This window comes from Carassius carassius, chromosome 27 (assembly GCF_963082965.1).
Source record: "Carassius carassius chromosome 27, fCarCar2.1, whole genome shotgun sequence".
Classification (NCBI taxonomy): Eukaryota; Metazoa; Chordata; class Actinopteri; order Cypriniformes; family Cyprinidae; genus Carassius; species Carassius carassius.
In genome coordinates this window covers 16,278,229-16,296,995 of record NC_081781.1, presented here as the reverse complement: position 1 = coordinate 16,296,995, position 18,767 = coordinate 16,278,229, and the positions used below count along the sequence as shown (strand labels likewise).

The following is an 18,767-nucleotide window of genomic DNA, read 5'->3' as shown; positions in this document are numbered from 1 at the left end:
GGGGCAACAGCTTCTAATGTATTAGAGAAAATAGTGCCCATGTTGTCAGTAATTTCGTCTAATTCATGTGTATTTTTGGGTACAAATAGCAGTTGAGATAGATCAGGCAGGTTATTTGCGAATCTGTCTTTGGTGGCTGGAACAATAGTTCTGCCCAGACGGTAACGCTGAGACATATAGTTAATATCAGTTATACGCAGCATGCACGATACAAGGAAATGGTCTGTAATATCATCACATTGGGGTACAATATCTATAGCAGTAAGATCGATTCCATGCGATATAATTAGATCTAGTGTATGATTAAAACGATGAGTGGGCCCGGTGACATTTTGCTTGACTCCAAAGGAGTTTATTAGGTCAGTAAACGCAAGTCCTAATGTATCATTTGCATTATCAACGTGAATATTAAAATCTCCCATGATTAGCGCCTTATCAACTGTAACTAGAAGGTCTGAGAGGAAATCTGCAAATTCTTTTAGGAATTCTGTATACGGCCCTGGTGGTCTATACACAGTAGCCAGAGCAAGAGATACATTAGATTTCTTTTGCATGTCTGACAGTGTAACATTTAGCAGAAGTATTTCAAAAGAGTTAAACCTGTATCCTGTTTTCTGGGTAACATTGAGAATATCACTATATATTGTTGCAACACCTCCGCCACGACCAGTCTGACGGGGCTCATGCTTATAACAGTAGTTTGGTGGAGTAGACTCATTTAGACCAAAATAATCATTTGGTTTTAGCCAGGTTTCAGTCAAGCAGAGTACATCAAAACTATTTTCTGTGATCATTTCATTTACAATAACTGCTTTGGGTGTGAGTGATCTAATATTTATGAGCCCAAACTTTAAAAATTGTTTTTGTTCATTTACTTTACATTTTTCTGGTTTAATTACGATAAGATTTTTTCTAGATCCTACATTATATTTTGACCTCACTATCCGGGGAACAGACACAGTCTTAATAGTTTTTACAGCACAAGTACTTTTATCATTTAAGCGGGTGGAACAAAACTCATCATAATAGTTATTAGAGAATTGTCTTACTAGTCACATGGAGCGAAGTGTCCTGGAGATGTTGTCAGAGAGCAGCTCCGCTCCGATTCTGCTGGGGTGTAATCCATCAGCGCGAAACAGCCTAGGACGCTCCCAGAAAAGATTCCAGTTATTAACAAATAGCAGTTTCTGTTCTTTACACCATGACAACAACCATTCATTTAAAGCAAAAAGTCTACTGAACCTTTCGTGTCCTCGTCGATACGTGGGCAGTGGTCCTGACACGACGATCGTCGCCGCGGGCGTCGTGCTGCGAACCGTCTCGATCAGGCTGCTGAAGTCCCTCTTCAGCGTCTCCGTCTGCCGCAGCGTGGTGTCGTTAACCCCGGCGTGAAGCACGACTGCTCTGGGGCTCTCGTCGACCTTCAGGATCGCGGGTATCTGCGCAGAAACATCGAGAACACGAGCACCAGGCAAACAATGAGTGTGCACTTTACCTTCGGCTAACGTAGCACTTACATGTCGGACGATGGAGTCTCCGATGATCACAGTGTCGCGTCCTGTCTCGCGGAGGGGAGCGAAGCGGTTCCGGATGGAGATGTCGAAGGCAGGAGGGGGAGAAGTCGTCGCCCGGGACCCGGCTCGCGTCCTCCGCTGTGGATGCACCCAGGGTCCGTGGTGTCCCGGCGTCGCAGTGAAGGACATCTGGGAAGATCGCGTCCTGGGTGCACCGGGCCTGTGCAGAGAAACACACGGAGTAGACGTGGTGGGACTGTTAACAGATCGCTGTATACTTACCCCGGACTTGTGAGCGTCAGCCCGGGATGATTCCAGCGCGGTTCTCCGCTCTCTCAGCTGGGCCTGCCTCACCTCCAGGTCGCGAATCTGCTTTCCCACGGCCTCGAGCTCGAGCTGCACAGAGTGGAGACATTCATCCGCCATTAAAGCAAGTAACAGTGAGTACAGCAGCGGTAATGTGTGTGAATAGATTATTAGCAATGTTAGCGCAGTTAGCTGCAACCACGCCGCTGATGCTAACGGGCTAAAAGCTAATACTATTAGCTAGGACCCGGGAGATCAAAATAAAACTAGTGATAGCGAGGCGCTCTGATTGTTTTTGTTGTAGAATACAATAGAGGATATATTCACACGTTATATAAACGGAAACGATGATGTATACAATTGTTTTTTGAGTTAAAAATAGTCAATGAAAAGAATATAGTGACGGAGCTCAAACGCAGTACAGCCGCCAACAACAGTTATTTTTATATATGAGGATTCATTTCTAGACCTGGAATAAGTGATTTATAGATCTGAGGATATCAGGTTAAAAAAATTCATGAAACTCTTTGAACATACATTTTTTAGTTTATGCCAAGCTGTGAAATATTTTAAGGGGAACAAATTAAAAGTATAAAATGTATATAAAAACAAATCTGGTCACACTTTATTTTAAGGTCCAATTTCTGTAAAACTTTAACTACAACTTTGCAACTAATGCCATTATGCTTGTAAAGGTTTTTACAGATTTTAGATGAGTTGTTTTAGGAGAATAGCTGCTGGCGCTGATGCTGCTCTATATTTAGTTCAAATCACGGATTCGGTTGAATCGTCACAGATGCTAGATATTAAAGCAATTGAATCCGATTTTCCACATTATCAGTTGCTTAGCAGACGCTAGTGGCACTTCAGATCTTTTTATGCTGTTTTTATCCCAAAACATTTTCATGTAAGGAATGCCTGAAAATCGGTTTCCAAGACTTGTCTTTGCAAAAAATGCCATTGAGTCATTTTAAAGTGTTTAAAATAATAGATGGTGTGAATTAAAAAATGTAGAACACTGAAAAAAATTATATATATTTATATATATATATAAGGTAAGTGGTTGCAAACAATTTATTTTAGATGCATTAAAACATGTTGAAAGTTATAGTCAACTAAACATTATTTCTAGTCATTAAGTATGCAACAAAGCAATTAGCAACAAAAATGCATTAAAATTAATAACTTTATTAAGTAGGTGAGGAAATCACCATGTGCACATTTAAACAGCTTCTTTGAAGTCTGAGTTTTGACCTTGAAAATACTTTTTTTAAACATTTAATGTTTGTGACTGTATTTTGTATTTTAATTAAACGTATTTTGTTTTGCTTTAGCACAATTGTTAGACTTTGCACTAATGATTAACCTGGAAAATAAATAAACAAAAAACAATATTAGCCATAGAAGTATTATACTGGATAATGGGCACACTTGACACATTCAAATAATTTAGCAGTAGTTTTTTGTATTGTTGAAATGTTACAAATTGTTAGATTATAGAAATATGCCTTTTATATATTTTCTTGACCATTTGAATTATTTTTCTTGACTCACATATTTGTCGCCTTATTTTTTGAGAATGACCTCACTAAAAACATGTATGCAGATGATTTGTTGTATTTTGCAGGGCGCCCCCCATCATAGGCTACCTACCCTTCGAGGTTCTGGGTACTTCAGGGTATGACTACTATCATGTGGATGACCTGGAGACCCTGGCCAAGTGCCATGAACACTGTGAGTTCATCTAATATTTGTGTGTAGTCCTGTCTCCCCACTTGTAATAATGGACAACGGTTTGAAATGTATGAATGAGTGGCACTGTTTTGAGTTTTGACTTTGTAATAATAAGATCTCTCTCTCTCTGTCTCTCTGCAGTGATGCAGTATGGTAAGGGGAAGTCGTGCTATTACCGTTTCCTGACTAAAGGTCAGCAGTGGATCTGGCTTCAGACTCACTACTATATCACCTACCACCAGTGGAACTCACGGCCGGAGTTCATCGTCTGCACACACACTGTGGTCAGGTGAGAGTCTCAGAGCGTCTAACATCTTCTGCCAGTGGTTTGACACTGAATCTTAGCAGGCACAGAATAATAAAGCATAAAGCAGGATGTGGTGCGCTTCGATTTATAGAGAATTTCTTAGGTTTATTTATTTTTTTCTGAATGATGTATTCTTTTTGTCTCAGCTATGCTGAAGTGAGGGCTGAACAGCGCAGGGAACTGGGCATTGAGGAATCACCTCCTGAGATCTCAGCAGACAAGGTGAGACATTACTGAAATCACTTCTGAATCCCCATTTAGCCTTTATTAAAACAGGCAAGTATATGTTTACACACAAAAAAAATCTTTATACATTTGATTAAATATTACACTACTAATAGTATTTTTAAATAGCTTACTTGTATCATTTATTTTTATGTGTAATAAGTGTAATATTTATTCCTATAGATTTAAAACATATATTTTGTTAAGATTATATTATTCAATTCTGAATTCCCATCCTACAAATATAACAGACAAATATGTAAAATATCATGTATATACATGTATATTTGTTTTTTCATCTTGATATTACATATTTATGTATATTATATATTTATTTAATATTTTCAATATTTAGTTGATTTATATACTTTTATGTTATTAATAATTAAGTACATTTTGGGTAAATATGTAAAATATCCAAGGATGCATATAAGTGGTGCGCAGGTGCATATGCACAACCAAAATTAAAAATGCACTTTGTAAATAATTTCAGAACACTCATTTGTGAACTAACATGGTTGACAGCGGTTAACGCACAATCACCATCTCAGATCAACTGTAATACTGTATAAGATTTCCATTCAAACTGAAAGCATAAATCTAGGTTATGCACTGCGGGTTCTGCAGCAAAATACAAATCTTCATTCACTGACACACTTCACTTGGAAGCGTAAACCCAGCAGTGCATATACTTACCACCCAAATAAAATGTATATATATATAATACTCACTTTTTATTTTAAAATATTATAGTATTATCACGCTTTATTATGTTTATTTTATTGAAAAAACTAAATAAATATATATATTTTTTTAGTTGTTTAATGGGTCACACTATTTACACAAATTCACATTTTTTAAAAATTATTATATATATTTTTTATGTATTTTTTCAATATATATATATTTTTCAACATTTAGTTAATATGTTAATTTTATAAATTAAATGTATATACTTATAATTTATGTAATAATGTTAGATTAATAAACCTTTTTTTTTTTTTTTAAGAATGCCTCTGCCTCAATTATTTTCTGTGGCAACAATCACTGATGTTCCACAGATGCTGTTGATAAATTTTAACATCGCTGAACCCAGAACAAAGCATTAATCCCTCTCCGTTTCACTCTGCTCAGTCTCAGGACTCCGGCTCTGAGTCCCAGCTGAACACCTCCAGCCTGAAGGAGGCGCTAGAGCGATTCGATCACAGCCGCACACCCTCCGCCTCCTCACGGAGCTCCCGCAAATCCTCCTCACACACCGCTGTCTCGGACCCCACGTGTATGTATTACATACCAAAGACAGAAGGTGGTTCTCAAAAACACAGCCATAGCATATTGAGATGATTACACAGACCCATATACTGACTGACCCATATACTGTATGTTTGTGTGTCTGTAGCCACACAGACAAAGCTACAGACAGACCATAGCACACCCCCCCGCCAATCAGTGTCAGCCATTGAGATGACATCACAGCGGAGGTCCTCTATTAGCAGCCAGGTTGGTATGAAATCTAGTGTCCACACACAAAACCCATTTTAACATGGAAACAAACAATTTAGGACAAGAAGAGAAAATTGACCCAGTGTGTCGTCCCTCTTCAGTCGATGAGTTCTCAGAACACAGGACAGACGATGGCAGCATCTCTTGTGTCTCAGCCTCAGCAGCCTCAGCCACTTCAGCCCAGTGTGCAGGTAATTCAACATCCCTAGTACTGCATTCACTTTATTCACTCTTGCCAATTAGTGTCCTGGTACCTAATTAACCTTTGATATGTAAAATCAATGGGATCTACGCCATTCTTTGGTGTGCCATTGATGCAGAGAGAGGGACTGGCTAAACGGTTGTCTTTTTTTAATGAATGAAACCGTTACTCAGTCTGTTCAACTACACAGTCTGTTCCAGAGTATTCTTTCTTTCTTTCTACAGTTCTTATAATAAATGTTTCTTTAGCACCAAATCAGCATATTAAAATTATTTCTGAATGTGACACTAAAGACTGGAGTAATGGCTACTTTGGCAAATCATATTTAAATAGAAAACAGTTATTTAAATTGTACTAATATTTCAAAATATAACTTTTTCTGGATTTTTGATCAAAATAAATGAATCCTTGGTTTCTATATAAAAAAATCTTACCAATCCCAAACTGAATAAGTTATACAAATAACTTTGGGATGCAAATTATTTTGTTCCAGAATGCATTTATTGGCATTTTTTTTTTTCATTAGAACAGTAACATTTTAACGATTTTTAAAAAGGGATACAAATATTAAATTTTTAAAGATAAATTAAAATTCTGTTATTAATTACTCACCCTCATATCGTTCCAAATGCCTAAGACCTTTGTTCATCTTCAGAACACAAATTAAGATCTTTTTTATGAAATCCCAGGGCGGGTAATTAATGACAGAATTTGAAACAGAAACAGAAACAGGCTCAGATTTTCACACTGCTTTGCAGTGTTAACCGTTTTATTTATTGATAATATGATCATTACACACGTATTAAAATCTTGTTTTTGGTTTATTAAAATTGGTGTTGGGCCGTTATCGGCGTTAACGTGCTGCGTTAACGTGAGACTCTTATCGGCGATAAAATAAATATCGCCGTTAATCTATTCTCAAAGTTGGGTTGGGAGCTGGGTCTATACTAAGCAAGCTATGATGACTTTCACCTTGATATTTTATATAACCGACTGGCTGAGGCCGGCCTAAAAAGATGCTCAGGACAGTTGACGGGCCACTGCTGCGCATCGTCACGAAAACTTATCTTTTTCACGTGTTTTTAAGCCTTACCGCTTGTCGATTTAAACATTAAAGCATCCAAACACAAGACGCGGAAACAGTGTAGCTGGTTACTCGCGCGCTGTGTTCAGTGCACACGAGAGAGAGAGCCGCATCTCATGGACAGCAACACTGAACCGAGCTCTCTTCTGCGAAGTTCTCCTCGAAGTCCCTCCTGCACCTGAACGAACAAATATAAATCGTAGTTTGAACAAACAAAAATATGTGAAAGAGCCCAATTCAGCACTGAGGTGTTCTGTTGTTCAGGGCTCACGCAGAGAAAGGCGTCTCAAAACACTTGAACATCGAATTTGCTTCTTTCTGCTCTTGTGCCGACAAATACATACAAAATATTTCAAAATATCCACCTTGGAAATTATGCTCGATAAAACTGTCAGTTATTTCTTAAGTGAAAGTAAACAGTTGAGGAAAAAAATGGGATGTGTATTATATTGGATGCGTTCCTCGTCTCTTAAAGTGACCCCGCCTAATTTAGCTACTGGCTGCTGTAGTGTTAATCCAAGAAAATGAAAATGAAAATCACTCACAGCTCTTGACTGAATTACTTAGTTTTAACAGTCAAACCAAAAATTATTCAGACACCAGATATTATTTTATGATATATATAGCAAAACTGTAATAATGTGAGAAATGATGAAGGTGTCTGAATAAATGTATGTTTGATTGTATATTTCATTTTTACATTGAAGACTATCCAGTGCTATTTTACATTTAATTATTTGGTTTCTGTACCTTGACACCTACAAACTTGAAAAAAACTTAAACATTGTGTAAATAGCACAAATAAATAAAAATGAACGAACATACAAATTAAACAATTTCAAACAGGGCCCACTGGTACAACCTTCACCGGGTCCCCGCTGACCCCAGCTACGGCCCTGCTCAAGCCTCTTTCACACATACTCCGTCTGCAGTGCGTATGCAGTCCGTGTGCGTTACGTATGTGGTGCAGCACGGACTCTATGTGCTTTCACACAGGACGCATTTGCAGTTCGCTATTCTGTACGTAAACGATCGCTGCACTGCTGCAGACGCAACGCTCCTGGAATGCAACTGGAATCCGTTAACATGGGTGCATAAAAGAATATGAAACACATACGCACTGCAGACGGAGCTTGTGTGAAACAGGCGTAAGGTTGTTTGCACCTTGTGCAATGTGGAATTAGTTTGCAGCCTTTTCAAGCACTTTGTGATGCATTTTGGAAACAGGAGATGAGCCCCTTTTCTAATGCACCATCTGGCTTGATAAACCCCTTCTCAAAGACTTACTGTTTGTCAATTTTATTTGGGTAACACACATATTCTGAATGCCTTCGGCAGAATTCGAATGAGCCATTTTAATCTAGATTAATCTAGATTAATTTCAAGATCACAGTGAGCTTTATCTAGATTAAAAAAATTAATCTATGCCCACCACTAATTAAAATATATTTCATTATCTGAATATTAGACATACTACAGTCTGCAACCAGTTTACATCTTACCTTTCTATTATCAGAACATTTTAAAATATATTTATATAAAATGCTGCTGCAAAGCATCTTGTGACCTTGAAGAGCATTTTGCATCTGAAGACCTGTATTGTTCTGGTAACTTTAACCCTGAGGCCTACTGAAAGTATTTTACCTGGTGCTGTTCATTGTTTTGTAGCCGGTGCTGCACTTTTCTGCGCAGATGGATGCGATGCAACATCTTAAGGATCAACTGGAACAGCGCACACGCATGATTGAGGCCAACATCCAGAGACAACAAGAGGAACTGCGGCAAATCCAGGAGGAGCTGCAGAGGGTGCAAGGCCAGGGCTTACAGGTGAGAGCGCCCCCTAGCTTTTGATTAAAAGTGCACTCCCTGCCTCAAATTGACACACTTTTGTTTGGCTATGTAGATGTTCTTGCAGCCCGGAGGCGGTGGTCTCAATCTGGGCTCAGTGCAGCTGACGCAGGGATCATCCGTGCAGCCAGGGGGCTCTCTGTCCATGCAGGGGGCGGTGGTCCCGGCAGGGAGCCTGCAAAGTGGCCTGCAATCCACACACACAGTGACACAACACACTGTCACACAGCATCCTCAGCAGGCACCGCCACAACAACAGAACCTTCTCAGAGATCAGAGCTCCACTCTAACTCAGGTGAGACGGAGCTAAAATACATCTGAAACACAGCAGCAGACGTAGCAATAAAGTCTACCAGGAATTCACATTTATTTATAGAACTGAATGAGTTTCTATTCAATTACGTTCAGTTTATTTAAATTAAATATGTAAGTTTAGTCCCTCATATTCCTTAATGACAGGAAATTTGACTATAGTGCTGCATTAAAAGATTTTTGTCATTAACTAAAACAAAAATATATAAAAAAAAAAAGATGTAAAATAAAATATAAATAAAGTAAATACACCTAAACAGTCAAGTTCAAAAATAGTATAAAAATCATGAAATCTAATCAAACTAATAAAAAAACTAAATCAAAAAGTAGTTTAAAAAAAAAAACTATAATAGTTAATAAATAATACCAAAATAACACTTCTACATTACTGTTTAGAGGAGTGAAAATGTGCATTTTTGCTGCATATTCAGCCTTATAAATCCAAACACTGGCCTGTAAATAAAATCTGTGGTACGTTCATATACAAAAAAGATAAAACATCCTTCTATTCAATGTGAAAGTATATAAATACCATATTATTATATTATGTGTGTGTATATTATGTATAATAAATGTATAAACTAGTGCTGGGATTAATTGCATCCAAAATAAAAGTTTTTGTGTACATAATTTATGGGTGTGTACTGTGTATATTTATTATGTATATATTAGGGCTGTCAGTTTAAGGCATTAATTAATTGGTTATAAAAAACATATAAGCGATTAAAATATTTTAACGCAGTTAATGCACTGGCCCCACCCCCTGAACTGTACATAATCTTACATTTCATCAGTGTTTGGAATAACGGTGTTTAAAAGAACGGCGTTAGGTAACGACGTTATTTTTTCAGTAACGGGGTAATCTAACTAATTACTTTTTCGTCGTTACAACGCCGTTAACGTTACTGAACGTTAAATGCGGTGCGTTACTATGCATTGATTTAATATGCAATCCGAACGCACCCCGGGATCACACAGCGAGTGAGCAGGTGGGTTAATAACGAGGTAAGCGATTATGATTGGCTAAGGCAGAGTCATGTGTTTCATGGTAGCCAATCAGAGCCAGCGTTTTTACACACACACGCCAGCAGCGCCAAACACACACAGTCACACACACGCAACAGCTACACAGAGATTCGCAGCAGCAGGAGAGATGACGAGTCAGGAGCAATCCGATGAAAAGTTGGCATTTTCAAGGTGGAGATATAAGCACTACTTCAAATTCATTGTAGTCAAAGGCAAGAACGTGCATGTAATGTGTGACACACGCATCTACAAAGACAAAAACACTTTTCTTACAAAGAGTGCAGGATAAAACTCTTGCTGTCTGTTGACGTGCAATAAATATCGAAAACAAATTCTTTGACATATAGCAACGTTTTTTTTTTTTTTACAGTAACGCAAATAGTTACTTTCCCTGGTAACGAGTTACTTTTATTCAGTTACTAACTCAGTTACTTTTTGGAACAAGTAGTCAGTAACTATAACTAATTACTTTTTTAAAGTAACGTTCCCAACAGTGCATTTCATACAGTTGACTGTTGACAAATATGATGCAGGGCAACAACTCCATAAGTTATGCCATAAAATTCAAGATATTGGAGCAAAAAATACCCCTGCATGTGTTTTTGTCTCATATTTATATCATATGATAAGCGATATTAATGTTACATGAGCAGCGAGAGCAATAGTTATCAGACGAGTGCTGTTTCACAAGTTTAAATGTGATTTTATACTACGGTTCAGCAAATAAGAAACTGATATTGTGTTATATATTTTAAACACAATATTTTTTTTTTGCTCAATTTTGCAGAGATCATATTACATTTAAAGCCATATCAATATTGTTGTGCATCTCAGAGCAACACAGTGTTGTTCAGTTTCTGAATGTATCTGTGTTTTGAATGAATCGAGTGAATCAATGATCCAAAGACACCTTCAAGAGAGAGAGCCATTTACTTCTTTCCTGAATGAAGTCATTTGAACAAATCATAAAGGGATTTACCGCCACCTGCTGGCAGATTTAGTTTCTTATTTAGAGTATCATAATAATAATAATAATAATAATAATAAAATAAAAACATTAAAGGGATAGTTCATCCAAAAAAAAAAAAATGTCATAATTTACTGACCTTTATGTCGTTTCAGAACTTTCTTTTGTGGAACATAAAAGAAGATATTTTGAAGACTGTTGGTAACAAAGCTGTTTTAGTTACCAATTACTTTCATTGTAAACAAAAAATACTGAGATGATTCTCAAATTATCTTCTTTTATGTTCCATAGTTTACCTTAGGCCGTTATAGCCTAAATGCTTATCTGTAATTAATTTTGTTGAATCAAATTAAATATTTCTTTCTAAAGCTACAATTTGTAATTGATACTTTCTCATTTAACAAAAATAGCTGTAAATATATATATTTTAGGGTATTTTCACAGTCAAATATATTTTGCCATTTAACTTGATAAATTCATCAAAACATCATGCAATTAATTAGATAAAAAATTGTAATCAACTGACAGCCCTAGTATATATAAATAAACATACATTCATGGATATCTTTAGGAAAAATTGTATGTTTATATATTAAATATATTTATATATGAAAATAAATGTATATAAATACATGTAAATATTTTCAAAATGTATACTTATGTGTGTTTCTTTTATATATATATATATATACATAATAAATATACTTCGTACACACATATATTCTATAAACAAACACTTTTATTTTGGATGTGATTAATCATGATTAATGGTTGCTCAGCACCGTAAATAAAACAATATAGTCTAACATCAGTTCTTTCTATCTCTGTCTGTTTTTAGCAGTCGCAGAGGTCATCTCACACATTGCAGTCTCCTCAGGGAGCACTGCCTGCATCTTTGTATAATACCATGATGATCTCTCAGCCGGCGCAGGCCAACGTTGTCCAGATCTCCACAAGCTTGGCCCAGAACAGCAGCCCCAGTGGAGCCGCGGTCGCCACCTTCGCACAAGACCGGCAGATACGGTACATGTGCAGATGTTACAAACACACATTCAGACTTTGAAACATAAAGGGCATGTACGCAGTTTAATAAGCACATTAGAATACTAGACTTGCTCAAAAAAAATTATCATTAATCTCATCTCTCCCCCATTTACTTTTTGTATGTATAGCTCCTATAGCTATGGAAACCTATTGGTTATTTATGAATGAACAATAAGTTTAAGTTGAGTGTTATTGTCATTCCACTACATGTGTGGACATACAGTGGAATTAAATGTCGTGCCTCACAGGACCACGGTGCTACATAAAAACAGACATACAACAATTTAGTAAAACAGTATAAACCTATACACAACTAACCTACCAGATTATGACTATAAATATACTATATATAAATGTTTACCTATACATAAGCTAAAAATACAGACTATAAAAATGCTAGAGTAATAAACATTTTGCTACAATAAAAAAAAAAATGTAAAAGTGCCTGGGGACTCCTGACCATGTCAAGGTACTAACTCTTAACAAAGCTAACTATTGACCTGCTGTCTTTCCTTCCACAGGTTCCCTGCTGCCCCACAGCTCCTCACTAAGCTAGTAACCGGCCCAATGGCGTGTGGTGCAGTTATGGTGCCTACCACCATGTTCATGGGGCAGGTGGTGACCGCGTTTGCCCCGCAGCAGGGCCAGGCTCAAACAATCAGCATCACCCAGCAGCCGTCTGCGCAGACGCCAGAGCAGCAGGCGCAAACGCAGTCGCAGATAGCTACAGGAACAGCCCAACAGCAAGGACAGGCCCAGGCTCAGCTTGCCCAGCAGCAAACGCAATTCCTACAGGTTTTTTGTTGTTTTAGATATTTTTTAGAATGCCCTGATATGGAAAACCATGGAATTCAAAAGAGTGTCTTATCTTTTTCAGATGACTGTATAATATTGATCATGTTGATAATTGGCCATAACATGGAACTAATTATTGTGTAATTGGTATCACCCGGCAATTCAATATCACTACATCCCTGCCATATATAATAACCTTTCACGCTTCCTCCTGCAGGCCCCTCGGCTTTTACACGGCAACCAATCTGCCCAGCTGATCCTTCAAGCCTTTCCCCTGCAGCAGCAAGGCTCCTTTGCAGCCGCAACACAACAACAACAGCAGCAGCAACTGCAACAGCAGCAGCAACAACTGCAGCAGCAGCAGCAACAGCAGCAACAACAGCTGCAGCAGCAGCATCAACAACAACAACAACAGCTGCAACAACAACATCAACAACAGCAGCAGCAGCTGCAGCAGCAACTGGCAGCTCATCGCTCAGACAGCATGACGGACCGGTCCAAAGCGCCACCTCAGTAGCTGACCACACGTCAGGGACACAACCCAGTCTCCACTGAGCAGTCTTGCAGGCTGAGGGGCTTCTGAGGGGGCTGTTTGAAGCTAAACAATAGCAGTATTTTGTACTGTACCCTCTCAGATACCCTTCCACTGCTTATAGGTGAAGGGCAGGACCTAAACGGGTGTTGTTTTTCACCCCGTGCCCTCTCTGACCTATAGGTAGTTGATCACCGGCTGCTTGCACTGAATTCTGGGAGAGGTCCGACCATGAAAGCCAAACTTTCCGCTGGCTGATGAGGAAACAGCGGCGTCTGGTTTTCCGCGAACTGTCTCCACCACAATATTCGCATCCCCTTTGTCTCGTATGCCCAGTGTGTGCCGTCATCCCTCTTTCACATGTTTAATTTATGCAGAAGAAGCTTGAAGAAGTCACGCAGGACAAACGGCGTCTTTCTCTTTCCTACTCATTTTACTTGTCGCAAGTAATTATGGGTCAGAAAATATTTTTACGAATTTCACGTGGATTCAGCTTTTATTGTACAGTTCACCTGTAAAATAATGTGTAAATATATGGACAAAAGGAAAGAGAAACTAATATTTTATATGATGCATGAGACAAAAAGCGTAGTCTGTTATTTGTAGCTTTGAATATACTTTTTTTTTCTAATATTCAGAGGAAAAAAAGCTAAACTTAATACACATATTGGCTGATCTCTTCACAGACTTCCTTTTTCCAGTGGGATGTGGGTGTGTGTGTGTATGTGCTTGCGCACGTGTGTTCGTATGTGTGTGTGTCTGCCAATGCTGGATCCACAGATCGTGTCACAGTTGGTTTAAAAACAGCCTTCGTGTTTTAGTAAAACTGTTAAAGGAACAGGCAATCTTTAGATGTTTCGCGTCGTGTTATGCACCTTAGTAATTGCAAAAATATAGATATATTTCAGAGAGATGTTTTACATTTGTAAATAGTTTAAAGAGATGGCTTAAGATTTAGTATATCATGCGATTAAGCAAAAAAAAAAAAAAAAAAGTAGGAAATGGTGCTTCGACTGTTTAGTATAGAATCATTACGGCTGGCAGCGGCCTCGCAACATTCGCTATCATAGCTACATACTCTGCCAAACTGGAACTGATGCTTAAAACAGCAAGGTTATGATGAGGAAAAATATAATCGCATAGTGTGTATGATCCTAATGGATGCAGGTAAATTAGCTTAAGGTAAGCCATAGCTTCCTCTAGTTTTACAATGGTTTACTTGGTTGTTTACACTGTTATACAGTGTTTTAGGTATGATTAACGAAATAGGTTTGAGTAACCAGAAATATTTTAAACAACCAAACCTGTTTATCATCTAGAGATAGTAAATTATCACATATTTGCACAGCTTTAATGCAGGAACACTTTCACTTGCCTTTCTTGGGGCTCCGCTCGTTGACATTTCAATGATAGCAACTTGACTTTGCAACCTTCTTCCACTCAGCTCTGGGAAAGCAGGAATGTATCGGTTCACTAGTACCTCTGTAATGCTGACATAGTCACTAGCAGCTTCTAGCTCGTCGTCCAAAGCACTGCAAACAACCCTAACGTTGACAATCCGATTCTGTTTCTTGTTACAATTCGAATGAGCCAGACTGTAGTTGATTAATTTGAGATTCAAACAGTTTAACTGTCTTCAGGATCTTGAGATTTATATTTATGCTCGACAAGACAGTAATTGCTAGAATTAAAGCTTCCCCAAAGTTGTGAGTAGTTAACCATCATGAATGTTCAAAAGTAATAATTATGTTTTCATCTAGTTATATATCTATACGATTTATGGAACCCTTTTATCCTTTATGAAGAAATCTTAAACACTATTTTTTTTTAAGTTATAAAAGCTGAGAGTCACTTTTATCAACGGGTAGCACTTATGGATGACAGTTTTTGTATTTTTTTGTTTTAGTCTTGTAAGACAAGATCGTGTTATTAATTGTTTTAATTATTCCAATCATCAGAAGTTTGCGCACTAATTAGCAATATTGACTCTTCAGGTTAGTACGAGTAGACAGGTGTAGTTCATTCCAATATTTTCAATATCAGACCTCACTATATATGTAAAAGTGCCAGTCTGAATGTTTGGTTGTTAAATCCAAGCACCCGGAGTGCTGGTCCAATCACAGTTCTTGTTGCAGTATCCACTCAACAGCAGAATAACTCATGTGATCTATGATAATGCAGTATGATAATGTAATCTAACTCATCCTTTTGTTCTTCGAGATGGTCCTAAGGTCTATGACGGTCATTAATGTGTTGGTTCAATACCACAGAAATCTTATGACGGCACGGCTAGAATGAGCAAGGCGAGATTATTGATTGAATGTAAAACTGTCACTTAGCTTTATAGTTACATTTCAAAAATATCTTAAAGAGGAATATATTGAAAATTAGATGTTCTTATTTTTCTACGACAAGGTCAGAACAGAGAATTTATGCAGATAGACTATAGTTGATGTATAAAACAGCTGTTATACACCTTTTGCTAGAAAAGGGAACAGAAAATTAAGCTTACTCCATATTGTAACCTCAAGTGAAGGATTTAAACAAACTGTGACACACTGGAGGACCAGTTGAACTTTCTCCCCACAATGCAGTTGGATTAGGAAGTGTTTAGGTTTTTGCCCGAGTAAAAGAGGTCTTTAATGTTTGCTATAGACTTCTGCTTATGTTTTGGGGTACTTGAAGGTAATACATCTTTTTTGTTCTTTTTTTTTTTTTTAAACAAATCTTGCTTAAAGAGTATAGGTCACCTATACAAATTCAGGCTGGGTCAAAAAAAGACCTTCTGATGCATAGTGCATCCTCTCGCACCGGCATCAGATGTCAGTTGTTGACACGTGATGATGTTTTGGAGTACAAGGGGTTGTTTTTCTGTTTTCTGCACTGATTTGTATCATGTCAGCCCTAAGGTAACAGAAATACTACAGCTTCCTCAGGTTGGTTCAGAATAATAATAAACCCACCTCCATCTTGCCCCTCCTTTCTCTTCCTCACTTGATCTTGTGATGTGACCTCTTCAAAAACACATTCTTCTGCATTTACACAGACACACACACACACACACACACAAAAACAGGACGATACTAAATGGTTGCCCTCTCTGTACCTCTGAATTGTTGTGGTGCTCGATGCAACCCAAAGAGCTTTGAGAAAATATGGGAGAACATGGCATAATCCTGTTGAATTTGTTTTTGAAATATTAAAAGTGCCCAGTGGAAAAGGAGGTGGTGAACCATGTTAAATGTTCTGTAGTTCTGATGTACGCACTAGAAGTTCTGAATGTCTATCAGTGTTCTCTTGCTATCATTTAATCTTTGTACGTGTGATGTTCTTTGCAGAGCACTTGTGTTTGGCTCATGAAATGTATCTGGTCAGTACACATTAATAATGAGGATAAATAGTAAACTATTTAATTATACCAATAAAGAGGTTTAAACTCTAACCATTTGTTAGGTTTATCAATTTTTAACGCTCTATCAGGGGCTACCAGAGTATAGCTCTGTTTTCATAAACTCAATTTAAAAAGAAGAAAAAAGCAATATCAAAAAACTGTGTGCTGTATTGGGTTCATTTTGTGAGCCAGGCCATTCTTACATTTAACAAGGAAATAATGGAACCTTTTTAAACAAACAGTGCAGTTTACTCCCCTTATTCAATTTTGAAAATACAATTATAAAATATATATATATAAATATATATAAACATTGTCATGACTGTTTTTATTCCTATACATTTCGGTGTGGTTGTTTTCCTCTAAATAAGTTTAATAAATTAGATTTGTGCTTTGGTAGAAGGGATATTTTCAATCGAGTCGATTAATCATTCACTGAACCGATTTGTTCAAGTAAAGATTCACGTCACCGTTTGTTGCTTGGAGACGATCACCAAATCCGAACTCTGGCTTCCTTTGGAACTAATTTCGTTTGGAAAACCGACGTATTAACATCCTGTTGAAAATGTAAGTTAATCGATATTAACTTTACTTTATATCATTATTACTTAAGCAATGAACAACTTCACCTGGATGAGAGCAGGACTCTATTATCATTAGTTAGTTATCGGTTTCAAGGTACGTTAGTCAAGTACACATATTTGTGTCAAATTAAAGTAATATCGTTTGTATGTCCTACATTGGGCCTGAACGGTGCGGGATTGACTGCCACACAATATCAACCAAACTATGACATTTTACAATTACATTTGCAGAAAATAAAAAACAATTTGGCGCTTAAAATACAATATAATAACCCTACTAAGGGATCGTAAAGATCAATTTCCAAGAGCTTAAACATATAGGCTAATAACATTTAAATTGCTATATAATTTGTAATTACTGTATACAGTATACTCCCATCTTGAGAAAATGAAAAGAAAATGGAGGGGGAAAAGTCCCATGTTTTCAACTAGAAATCTGGTCACCACCAGTGCTTCAGTAGAACTGAGAAATGTCTGTTATTTATCACTTACAATTAATAATATGGACCAGAGAAAAATATCTGAATTAAATTTACATATTTACAGTAGAATGTTTTTCTTGTTTTTTCATAAAAAAAAAATATACATGTATCTATGACAAGTGGTATATTTTTTTTAAATATAGCACAAGCACTCATTTTAAGCAAAACATTTACAACGTTTCTTAGGTTTCAAAATATGAAGCTATAGGAATTTAATTCAAAATGAAGACGAATCCTGGTTAGTTCTGGTTGTCGAACTCTGGAACATGTATTGAACTACACCTGTTTGTTCTAGGAAACCTGAATCAACTTGATGGCTGGAAAAAATAATAATAATAAAGTTTACAAAACTGAAGCTAGTCCTGAGGAAAACTGAAGTGTATTTTTTCTGCAGATGCCAGTGTTTTTTTTTTTTTTAGATTTTTTGCATCTAACGCAGTGTGTGACTCGTGGCCTCAAAACGTTTTTTTGGATACATCTTTGAAAATTTTGCTTCCTAACATTGTAGGGTTATTACGTCTGCTCCTTGATTTAATAATTTTAAAAAAATAACCACATCTGACAGACTGACCTTTTTATTCAATATTTACAGGAATAACATTTTTGCAGTTCTTCTATAATAGTTAAATCGGCACACTCTCCAAAGTTAGTCCCTGTCAAATATTGACAAAATCACCCTAAAAATGTAAAAAGAAAAAAAGAACCAAATATCCTTCTCAATGGAACAAATCAACCATGACAAAATATCAATATCTGTGCTCCATAGTAGAATAAATAAAAACTAATCAGAAGGGCAGACGTAAGAAATGATACTCTTCCTTCACAAGGAGACAGCAAATGTATGCCATGTGCTTCTTTCAGGGGAGCCTGTGAAAGCATGACTGTCCCTAACACTTTATGACCAGTGACGC

The 18,767-nt window shown here is 37.2% G+C and overlaps 1 protein-coding gene across 4 annotated transcripts in view; it reads left to right on the top strand.

Annotated features, from left to right (window-relative positions):
* The window catches only part of clocka (clock circadian regulator a), a 61,014-nt gene extending 44,642 nt beyond the window's left edge, over positions 1–16,372 (top strand). For 3 of the 4 annotated variants that reach the window (XM_059512968.1, XM_059512966.1, XM_059512967.1), the window contains exons 14-24: positions 3,448–3,554; positions 3,696–3,843; positions 4,008–4,083; positions 5,221–5,392; positions 5,486–5,586; positions 5,691–5,780; positions 8,544–8,702; positions 8,779–9,018; positions 11,867–12,051; positions 12,594–12,867; positions 13,085–16,372. In XM_059512968.1, the coding sequence (XP_059368951.1) occupies positions 3,448–3,554; positions 3,696–3,843; positions 4,008–4,083; positions 5,221–5,392; positions 5,486–5,586; positions 5,691–5,780; positions 8,544–8,702; positions 8,779–9,018; positions 11,867–12,051; positions 12,594–12,867; positions 13,085–13,384 (1,852 nt within the window). In that variant the 3' untranslated portion in view covers positions 13,385–16,372. The remainder of the gene's footprint in view (positions 1–3,447; positions 3,555–3,695; positions 3,844–4,007; positions 4,084–5,220; positions 5,393–5,485; positions 5,587–5,690; positions 5,781–8,543; positions 8,703–8,778; positions 9,019–11,866; positions 12,052–12,593; positions 12,868–13,084) is intronic. The other variant, XM_059512969.1, reaches the window with a different exon arrangement.
* The last annotated feature ends 2,395 nt before the right edge of the window (positions 16,373–18,767 follow it).